The 11,807-nt window shown below is 36.7% G+C and overlaps 1 protein-coding gene across 1 annotated transcript; it reads right to left on the minus strand.

The window, feature by feature from the left end:
* Positions 1-1,858: 1,858 nt before the first annotated feature.
* LOC139124499 (uncharacterized) lies at positions 1,859-5,972 on the minus strand. The gene is made up of 5 exons (XM_070690636.1): positions 5,607-5,972; positions 4,385-4,449; positions 3,749-3,837; positions 3,250-3,359; positions 1,859-2,350 (listed from the first exon to the last, which is right to left on the minus strand). The coding sequence occupies exons 1-5, from the start codon at positions 5,877-5,879 to the stop codon at positions 1,973-1,975; spliced, it is 915 nt and encodes a 304-aa protein (XP_070546737.1). The 5' UTR covers positions 5,880-5,972; the 3' UTR covers positions 1,859-1,972.
* Between the last annotated feature and the right edge of the window lie 5,835 nt (positions 5,973-11,807).

An 11,807-nucleotide genomic window follows, 5' to 3' on the forward strand; every position in this document is an offset into this window, starting at 1 on the left:
TTCATGCAGTGTCCGGAGAAGAATTTTTTTATTTTTGTTTTATTTCCCTTGAACATACTTCTATACAAATTTCCGATTAAATTCCTACAGCTCCGTTGCAGTTGCCATATTGCCCTTGCAGACTTATTTCAGTACTGTACCAAAAGTAGATTTGACCGGATAGGCAAGCACCCGACCGACAAGGTTGTCAAATTCTATACTTTGACTGCATAATGCTTCCTACTGCTTTCTTCACAGTTGCACCTTATTAGCACCTTTGACATGCACGGCGCAGTAGACAAATTCCAACTTTTGACGGTATTGGTAAAGTTTTGGTAAATGTGAATATACATGTTCCAGTTTTGCAGCTGTTACTACTGTTAGTACGGGAATATACTTAGTATGCTATACCAACATGGAAAAGGGGTGAAATCCTGACTTAAAACTAGCGGTATAAAGATGGACAAAGGTAGTCATACAACGATATAGTGTCACCTCATAAAATATTAGTCAAACTTGCACATATTACCCCACCTGTAAAGTAGTGAATTTCAACAACTAAACCTTGGGATACAAATTGTAGCAGTATGGACATGGAACCCTAAAATTTACACCTGGACAAACTATAACAACAGTCATGAATGCAACACCGTCCATAAAACAAATGATCTCATCCAATACACATGGGGATACAAAGTGTGGTAAAGGTGATCATACAACATTAGATGACACCAAGGCAATCTTGGTGAGAGTTTCTAATATGTTCCCCTCTAAATTACTAACTTTGATCACATAAACTAAGCTAAGGTAGTTGAGCAAAGGTGGCGATAGTACACTGATTTTATAGCCTAGACATTTGTTGTAGAAACTTGTACAATTATTACCGCCACAAAAGTACCCACTTTTATCAAATTAACACAGGGGTTCACAGGTGAGTAAAGAAGGCCATATACGGATGAGATTTACCCTTGACAAATAATGTTGTGAGTTGTAGATATATCACGACTGAAAGAGCACCAACTTCATGAAATTAACACAGGGGTTCACAGGTGAGTAAAGAAGGCCATATTACGGATGAGATTTACCCTGGGCAAATGATGTTGTGAGTTGTAGATATATCAGGACTGGAAGAGCACCAACTTTCATGAAATTAACACAGGGGTTCACAGGTGAGTGAAGGTGGTCCTGCTACCGATGAGATTTAGCCTGGGCAAATGATGTTGTGAGTTGTAGATATATCAGGACTGGAAGAGCACCAACTTTTATCAAATTAACACAGGGGTTCACAGGTGAGTAAAGAAGGCCATATTACGGATGAGATTTAGCCTGGGCAAATGATGTTGTGAGTTGTAGATATATCAGGACTGGAAGAGCACCAACTTTCATGAAATTAACACATTGGTTTAAAGGTGAGTAAAGGTGGCCCTACTACCGATGAGATTTAGCCTTAGCAAATGATGTTGTGAGTTGTAGATATATCAGGACTGGAAAAGCACCAACTTTCATCAAATTAACACAGGGGTTCAAAGGTGAATAAAGGTGGCCCTACTACGATGAGATTTAGCCTGGGCAAATGATGTTGAAAGTGACAAATATATGCAATTATGTGAACACTAAAAACTGATCAACGTTCATCAAATTAACTGAGGGGCACAAATGAGTATAAACTTTGAAATTAGCCTGGACAAAGCAATTATCAGTCACTGTATCATCATCGTCTAAAACGCACCAACTCTCATCTCACAGCCACGAATCAACCAGGATCATACAATACTCTTATATACAGCTGGGTACATACAAAAATCTGATCAAAGAGATGAAAATTTGCCACATCAACAAATTTATTAGAAAAGCTGGCAATAAATAAATGTTCCATAATTGATCAAAAGGGAATACTGAAAAAAGAAAATACGTGACCATATGTTAAAATACAAAATTAAAAAAGTCCATTCTTTAAATTGACAGATATTCATAAAAGTTCGAAACTGCAAAATTACATTGATAGGGCATTCTGTTTGACAGCCCACACAGGAGCATCTTCAGGGGCACTGCGGAGAGATGGTGCCCCATCTTGCCTCGTGTGAATAAATCCTCCACCCATTTTTTTCAATTTTTTGCAATGTTTTTTGTCCAAAATATCAAAGACATCGTCGACTCTCTTCGCTCTCCAAGATTGAGGCCTTCTCCTTAACGCTTTAGCTCTTTTATTACTTGCGATGTCAAAGTCATCATCGGACATTTGATGCTCACCACTGGAATCGGTGTCCTCGCTTGAAATATATTCTGTTGTCAGTATCCCTTTTATTAACTCTTTTTCCCTCTCCCCCATTGACGTCATAATAGCCAGCATCTCTTTTCGCCTGGATAATTTCTAGAAAAACAATAGAGGAATTATTTTTAAAAAGGTACAATGAAACAAAACACTACATAGGTTTTATTGCTACACAGTATGTTTTACTATTGCTCCACAGTTTGTTGTACTATTGCTCAGAGATGATTACCTGAATGAAATCACGTGTATGTATATATCTCTGTTATTGCATCAAGGGAGTGACCATTCCTTGTCTGATAGTTATCGGTCTCAATAATATGAAAAATTCTTAACAGATTTTGTCTGAAACTCACCATCACTACCTTATGGTAAGTAAATGCTTGACATCTATAAGAGCTGTAGCCAGCGTATTAACTTACTACAGCAAAATTCATTTACTTGGACGTCAAGACTTAGTTAAATTTCAAGATATAAAATTGTAAAGCTACCAGCCATCTTCAATTAACAATAAACATTCAATGCTGGTGATTTTTTTTTTCTTTAAAAAAATCTAGCCATCTCTTTTTAGTTAAAAGCCAATCATGGATAAGAAGAAAATCTTTTAATTGATTAAAATTCTTTGGTTCTAACAGAAACAAAGTAAATTGTCTAATATCAATAAAAGTAAATGTAAGAGTCCTGCAAAAGTTTAGAACATGTAGTGATAGCAATGAAAAATATTTCAAAAAAATTGAGAGACTGCTATCATTCTATTCAAGGCCCCTATTTATGTAGTGTCATTTCAAAAGACATGCCAAATTGTTGATTATCTGAGAAATAAACATGAGTACTTTAAAACAGGACAGTTTCGCTCAAGGAAATCATGACACATAAGTTCTCTTATTTCTGCTTTGTGCCTTTTTGTAAGACATGTGCTTTAAAATTTCCCAACCAAGATCTCAAAATGTAAAACTTTGCAGTTACCAAATTTTCAACATGAATCACTAAAGTCAGATTACCTGCTGCTTTCTTTGCCTCCGGGCTTGCTTCTTTCTGAAATCTGCAGTCTTTCCATTTGTCTGTCTCTTATTCTCTTTTCGTTTAGTCATAAAGTAAGTCTTCATAGCCACTGCAAAAAAGGAGAATATTAGGCAAATATAAAAACATTATTGTTTCTGATTAGTGTGTGTCACTTGTATGTCCCCTCGTCAATCTTTTTATCCAAATTTGTGTATAAACAGTATGTCAGTATGCTGCCAGCAAGATGATGATGACACACCCCTGCTAAATTCCCAAGCGTGTTTCTGATCAAGTGCCGTTGAAGAGGAAATTTGTCAAAACGCATGATCAATAACTTTTTAACACATGCAAAACTGGATGGAAAGTTGGCGAGTGAAATTATAGAAAAAAATTGCATCAGCTGCATTTTTAGAAAAGGTCATGACCAGAAGTGTTTTTAAATTTTTCTTGGCCTTAGACATCCCTGCATTTTCTAATGAAAGACTGAGAAATACTCACCATGTATAACTGCATCATCTTCTTTCAACTGATTTTTCACTGCATCTTTTATCTCTTTATTTATGATAACATTAAGTTGATGTCCAAATCTGGAAGAAGATAAATTAGAGAGATATCAGACTGGGATGGGAAAATTTACAGTTAGGTTAGTACAGCGTACACTGGCCAGAGTTTCTGTATAGACTCAACATTGATACCATTCTTAATAAAAAGTTACCACATGTGTGTTGCAACAATTATCAGTTACATCATACAGCCCCTTTGCTCTAAGCTTTTACATGTTAACTTCACTGAGAAATTTGCACAATACTTTTTTAACTCTCTAGCTACATGTGGCTTGTTGTAAGGCTGACATTTTTTATATGCTTACTCTTGTCAAAGAGAGGGCACCTTCAGAATTGATCTCAATGACTATATGCCAGTACCAAATGTACCCATGTAAACACTATGCATTTTGGTGGTTGATGAAAGTTAAAATTGTTTTAACCATAATGTACTGTATAATCGAGTAAAATGTTGCAGCTACGTTGATGCAACTTTATTTGGTTTTGTGCATGAAAATCATGTTTGTAACAAAAGGCACACGTTTTCAGCTAAGTCCCTTCTTAAACAAGAACATATTTTCTCAACACTTACGGTTTAGTTGTATCCCAGTTCATCCCATCTTCTAAAAGACCATTGTAGATGGTATGAATGGTACTCTGAAATGAAAACATTGTAAAATGATGTATGTGAAAGCGGCATACATATACACTGGCCTATAGTCTTTGTGTTATGACAGGAAAATGTCATTGCTCAAAGCTATTTGCCCTATGACTTGTAGGAAGTTCACCCTTGGGAGGCTGGCTGACTTACATGTAGAAAATCTCTGCTACAATAAGGCAGGTTTTCATATGTGCATGCAATGTGTTTATGCATCATGAGGCTCTTATTGGCTGACTATGTTGATAAATAGATTAACACCTCTGAACCTTTCAATTGTAAATGGAAACTAACCTCTCAGAGATGACAGATAAACCATTATTGTAATGCAAATATAATCTGTATAACCTTCAATTAGAAATGAATTTGGCGACCTTTAAAATGTTAATTAACTTATATCCTGTGAGCCCAAGACAGTTGCAGCCCCTTACTACCTCCATGGTTATAGCAAGACTTAAACTAGTCAAATAATAGCAGTCAAAAAGACTGTCTTTACATTGGTTGCGGTATTAAGACTTAAACTTCACCATTAGCATTTAGAGAACTACAGATCACAAAAACCCAGTAGCATCACAGGCAACCCTGACGTATTGATTTTTTCTCAGTGTTTTCTCTATCAGTTCCTTTCCTTTTCTTCATTTTCTGACTGATTGGAGTAAATGAAATTAATGATTATATAACCTGACCTAGCCTGTTGACTCTTTTTTTATACTACACTCTATCACAGGGACATTCATCTCTCATATACAAATATCGTACTTCATTAGTAAACACACAACTAATTATGCTAATCCATGGACTTAGCAGGGATCTTAGGGTTGGTCAACATTGCAAAAGATAGAGTGAGTGAAAAAGGTTACTTTTTTTATTATTTCATCTATTTTATTTACTCCGATCAGTCATAGCATGAAGAAAAGGAGAGGAGAGGAGCTGATAGAGAAAGTGAGAACAACTCAATACGTCTGGGCCGCCAGTGGTAGCATGGCCCTTACATTAAAAGTGGACGTAAGGTGATAATAGTTTTGACCTCTTGCATTTAAAATATAAATTATTGCTTTACAAAACTTAATCTTCAGCTACTTGTACTTGGCCCCTCCAATAGGCAAAGCTTTCCCTACATATCAGCTCATGTAAAATGATATTGAGACACACCTACCTTTACTTTTCGAGATGGTCTAATCTTCTTCCTTGCCCGACTCTCTTGTGCCAAACTCTCTTCCAAGATTTGCTGCTTCTTCAGCATCTCTTCTTGGTTTTTCAGCAAACGCTGAAATTCATCTCGTCTGACAGTAATTTCGTCGTCGCCTCGTGCAGTGGCAGCGTCCTGATCGCTCATCAGGAGCTCTCGGCGTGGATGGAGGGCCGACGAAGCGGTGACTGGCTGCGACAGGCTTGTTGTAGGAGTTTCGGAGATTTCAGCAGACGCCATGACTTGTCGAATGTAGAACAACGCACAAGCACTAATCGAGATAAATGTGTCTCAACTCAGCTGAGTTTAAAGTCCCCGCGGATTGTGTTGCTTTATATAGCATTGAGCGTGTTGACTCATGGGTAATAGCCTCGTTCAATATAGTATACACAACTTTCAATATCCTGAGGTTATTGTACAATATAGATAATAAATATACAAAAATGCAATCGAAATAAAACTATATAAACATCAAAATTTATATTTAGATACCAGAATATTCAAATACAGCATATTTTATAAGAGACAAATTTACATAATGTGATCGAGGACAATATGAAAGCGAGGCTGCTCAGCCTGCACAACATAATCAACATCCGGTTTTGAGGTCTCGCTGTTCGCTGTCAACTTCGAACGATTCAAATCACTATCTCCAAGCTTCGATGGTCTCGGTAAGGCATTTGATATGGCACAACAACATTGCAGTCGACGTCCATAAACTTCTAGGTAAGTTATACACTTGCTAATATAGCAATATTATTCTGTACTATGTCGATCAGCCTACATCGGCGAGCTTGTCTGTATAGTGTTTGTATTTTCTAGACGAAATTCTGAAAAATGATACATGTCTACAAGTCTTCATCCTACAATCACGTCTCTTGTGGTTAGGTGCACGGTGGACGGCCCCTCTTTCAAAGTCGGCATGTAATACAGTATACAGTGACTGTGCTTGCCTTGTCCTCGCTACATACACTCTTTTGACAGACACACAGACTGAATATAGAGAACACTCAGACAGCAATTAATATGTGCTATATATCTACTAGCAATCAATGACAGTTTTAAGAGCAGTCCTTGTCGTTGACTTCCTAATTACATATTCAAACCCTTTGTTTTAAAATGTTATTACCTCATTGATGTTTCCTCCAATAAATGATTTTGCTGTACATGCATTTCCATTGTTGTAGACCTAATCACTGATGGTTGCCTTTTCCTGTTTATGTGTGTTCAGAAATAACACTAGGTCCAAATTAAGATATCAGTCATACTTCAAATGAATTGCAATTCTATTAAACATGACAAGTTTTTGTTTAATGTTTTGTTTGTTGCTTTTTAATGTAAATTTGTATGCCTTGATGAGTTGCTAGTCTTGTACAATTGGTACTATCTCCTTTTTTCATCAGTACACGGTCTCTTTATCACCATGATGAGTACAATAAGATTTCCACGCACACCATAGCAGAGGACATACTACTGCTAAGATAGTGAACATAACAGTTGGGCCACAGTAATCAAATTCTTTGTTTTACACCCACTCAAATGTCTGAAAACATAAGTGGAAGGAGGTAAAAAACACACCCAAGGCAATTACAACACACAAGTTTTATGTTCTTGATTATTTCCATGTTACAACATAAGTGCCTATTCAAGTATCATATCAGAAACTTCCTTTAATCGTCATAGGTATACTGTAAGATGAGAAATTTCGTAAACAAAGAGTTGTAGGCAGAAAAGCTACTCGGTAAAATCCTATTCAAACACACAAGTTTTTTCACAGGAACTTCAAAAAACCTATGCGTACACAGACGCATAACAAAGCATTAAATTACTTTAGGCTAACTGGGGATCTATTAAACGTGGAGTATACCTTTAATTATTGCAGGTTAAAAAGGTAAAAACATTACAAAGTACCTGTAATGAGGTTCTTTCTTATTGGTCCCAATGCACACATTGGACGTGTCTGTGAAACAAACTTGAGGGCAACTGGGACCAGTCTCAGAGTGCGTTTGGGGCCAACTGGAGTTGCAAGATCAGAGTTTCAGCTACCCTAACAGACCTGTTACCTCATAAACTAATTGATAGCCAGAATGTTCAGAATGTTCTAATTGCTAAGATTTCTAAGTACATGGCCAGTAAAAAGTGAAAATGCATGAATTTCTCCTCACTATTTGTGATAATTTCTCTCATTGTATAACTTGATAAAGCCCACTGCCATTAATGGCAGTATTTTTATGTATTGTATGTTTAGTATGTTATGCACTGTGTAACTATCTGCTTCCCTTTTTACAGTGACCACATGGCTCCAAAAAGAAAAGTTTGCCCACACTGTGATGAGGAGGTGATTGTAAAAGTCTACAAGCAGCATCGCCGGCTGTACTTCAATGAATCTTCTGGTGTGTGGACCACGGTTGATGACATGGAACGAGAGGAAGATAAACGGCTGGCAGGTGATGACAGTTTAAACGTGTGGATGAACATTGACAATGAGGTTGACAGCAGCTTTTTCGTTGAGTGTACTCAACTACACAGTGAAGAGAACTACATGGATAAAACAGTGAAGACTCAGGACATTGATCATTTCATTGAAAATTTAGAGGAAGAGGACCGTGTATACTTCACTGAACCTCATGCAGAAGAGGATACAGATGTCGCAAATGATCACTTTAATTTTGAAATTTGGGACAATGTAAATGAGAGAGAATTGAACGAAGATTTCAGTGAAGCATTTGACTCTTCAAATCTATTTATTTCAGTTTTGGAGGAGGAGTCAACTGACCCTCGGTTATTGACTCTAGCCAATTGGTTCTGTCTTTTTTTGTCCTATCTATGGTATTTTCACAATTTGACAGATGCATGCATGCTCTTGGTAATTGGCTTTTTTAGAACATTGTTCCTCATTTTTGGAAAAGTATTCCCATGCATTGCTGCGTTTTCTGTTCTTTTACCTAGCAGTTTGTATAAGCTGAAAAAATTATAGGTTTACATGAAGATAGATTTGTCAAGTATGTAGTTTGCCCAAAATGCAGTGCAGTATACAAATTTCATGACTGTTACAAGAAAGTGGGTGGCCAGAATATACCTGTAAAGTGCAAGTTTGTTGAGTTTCCAGCACACAGACAGAAAAAACACAGGCAACCATGTGGGGCGCCTTTACTTAAAGAAGTAGAGCTGCAGGGAGGCAAGAAGCGTTTGTACTCATTTAAAGTTTATTGTTACAGATCTGTTTTACAGTCCCTCTCTAGTCTTGTCAAACGTGATGGTTTTGTGCAAAAATGTGAGCTCTGGCGTGATAGGAAACAGTCCCCTGGTGTTCTGTCAGATATTTATGATGGAAGAATTTGGAAAGAATTCAAAATATAAATGGAAAGTCATTCTTGAGTTCTCCAAAAAATTATGCCATGCAATTGAATTGGATTGGTTTTGCCCATTTAAACACCTTCCATATAGTGTAGGAGCACTTTACTTAATATATCTTAATTTGCCGCGCACTGAGCGTTACAAGAAGGAAAATGTCATTCTTGTTGGGTTGTTACCAGGTCCAAGGGAGCCGTCATTAAATGTTAATTCATTTCTTAACCTCTGGTGGAGAGATGCAATTATTGTGGGATGAAGGCTTATTATGTTTTGTTATAGAATCCGGCAAAAGCTTAGTCAGTAAATTTCATGCCGCCATAATAAGTGTTGTATCTGATGTACCAGCAACAAGAAAACTTTGTGGTTTTGTGGGTCATATGGCTAAAAGAGGATGCTCCAAATGTGAGAAAGAATTCATCTCAGGCAAATTTGGTGAAAAAATTAACTATGGCGGTTTTGAGCCTGCACATGGGAGGCACAATGCTCAACATCGTAAACAAGCAGAAGAGACTTACCAACAAATGTCAAAAGCAGATAGGGATTCCTTAGTGTCAAAATATGGTGTACGGTACACATCATTAATGAGGCTCACATATTTTGACTGTGTGAGATTCCATGTAATTGACCCACTCCATAATTTATTCCTTGGAACAGGTAAATACATTATGAAGAATGTCTGGCTGGACAAAGATAAACCGAAAATTACTAAAACTCAACTTGAAACAATCCAGCAAAAGATTGACTGTACTAAAGTGCCATCTAACATGGGAAGAATGCCATTGAAAATAGCCACAAGTTTTAGCGGGTTCACCGCAGACCAATGGAAACATTGGATTACTCTTTTCTCAGTGTTTTCATTGAAAGGGATTTTGCCAAGGAAAGATATGGAAATGTGGCGGTTTTTTGTATTGGCTTGCAATTTTCTTTGCTCTCCAGTGATAACTTTAAGTAATATTGCTAGAGGTCATTCTTACATAATGCAATTTTGTCGTCAGTTTGAGCAAATTTATGGATCAGAAAAAGTAACACCAAACATGCACTACCACACCCATCTTGTAGACTGCATTTTAGACTATGGCCCAGTATATGCCTTCTGGACCTTTCCATATGAAAGGTATAATGGAATACTGTCAGATTATTGTGCTAATCATCGACCAATAGAAATACAAATTATGCGGAGGTTTCTTAATGAACAGTTACTCTATAGTATGCCAAAACCAGTTGACTACCAGGATTTCTGTGAATTTTTCCCCTAAATTGTCAAGAAAATGCCTTTGTACCATTGCAGCAGCAAAGAGGCAATGATGAGTCGATTGAGCTGGTAGGAACATTGTCATTTGGACCCGTTATGACTTTGTCACCTGTGTTGAAAACAGTACATTTATTTCACATGGTTGGGCCAATTTGTATGGACTGCTAGAATCATCCTGGGTTACTAATCTCACAGAGATGTACAGAATTTTTCTTGAAGAATCCATCCTCCATACTGTAACTGGTTATATTAAGAAATCTGTGGCAGTTAAAGTTGGTCAAGAAATATTAGGGTCTGAAGATTCTCGACACAAGAGGTCTTCTCTCATTTTGGCACGTTGGTGTACACTTGGTGGCAAAATTGATCCTAATAATGGCTTGCTCAGGCCAGGCATTGTTGAGTACTATTTTTCTCAGTATTTACTTATTAACGGTAAACAAGAGTTGTTTGTATCTGCCAAGGTGCGTTGGTTTCAACAACATCAAAGTGTAAACTATTATGGAGAACCAGTAGAGGTTTGGTGTAAAGATGCATATGAAATGTCTAGTCCTGCATCCTTTATACCGGTTCAAAAAATTCAAGGTAAATTTATTGCAGCCTTTAACACAATTAATAGAGAGAAAATAATGTGTGTCATTCCTCATACAGGGAAATTATATTTGTGAAATGAAAACATGAGATGTGCTGCTTTTACTTTTTATTGAGATGATTTACCTGTAGAAGCTGTTGAATTTAAGTATGTGACATATCATGAATGATTTATATTGTAAATAATGTTACAATGTTGTTTATTGCAATTGTTTAGGTGTCTGTGTTTTTAATGATAGTCAACAAACACATCAATGTTTTGTACAGTGTAGCTGTTACAGGTATCTGTAACGAGGGTTTTACTCCTCTTCATTTTCTCTCAGTGAGACTCACATCCAACTTTTTGTTCTACTCCCTGATACATTCAGGTTGATATAGCATGTTATATTGTAATTTTGATCAGTTGACAGCTAGGAATTGAATGAAGCAAAGATTGACAATTTATAAATGATGAAAAGGAAAACAATCCTCCCCTACTTCTAAACTGCTTTGCTAACCTAACTTAACCACTGTGTTTGAACAATCATGCTTCTGTAAATATAGAATGCACAATTGCAGTTACACAGAAAAGAAACAAAGATGGGGAGGGCAACTGACAATCAAATTGTACTTTGTTGCAGACTTTAATGACTTGTCAAAAAAATTTCAATATTTATGGTAACAAAGCAAACTCTCAACATGTAGAATATATGGCATTTTACAGATTATTTTAAAGAGGAGAACATGAAACTGCCAGGTATGCTGAAACAAACATGCATAAAAATGATGAATGTGTCGTGTAAATATAAAGAACTGTCACAGTGGTGATCTTTGGCACTTCGGCCAAAGTGGACAAAACTTAGAAATAAAGTCTTTGTGAAACATACACTTCCATTTCACCATCACACATAAAAACTTGCTCAACATTTAAAATATCTGAATTTATCTGAACCAAAATCACCCAGAAGTGAATTGTGGGATATCCATTCTTGACT

The sequence above is a fragment of the Ptychodera flava genome (assembly GCF_041260155.1).
Source record: "Ptychodera flava strain L36383 chromosome 23 unlocalized genomic scaffold, AS_Pfla_20210202 Scaffold_24__1_contigs__length_23054250_pilon, whole genome shotgun sequence".
Classification (NCBI taxonomy): domain Eukaryota; kingdom Metazoa; phylum Hemichordata; class Enteropneusta; family Ptychoderidae; genus Ptychodera; species Ptychodera flava.

Excerpts from the sequence above, each read along its gene's own strand:
- LOC139124499 (XM_070690636.1), bottom strand. The coding sequence starts at position 5,879 with ATGGCGTCTGCTGAAATCTCCGAAACTCCTACAACAAGCCTGTCGCAG. Across the intron at positions 4,450-5,606 it reads GACCATCTCGAAAAGTAAAG|AGTACCATTCATACCATCTA; the intron begins GTAGGTGTGTCT and ends TTTTCATTTCAG. Across the intron at positions 3,360-3,748 it reads AGATGATGCAGTTATACATG|TGGCTATGAAGACTTACTTT; the intron begins GTGAGTATTTCT and ends CCTTTTTTGCAG.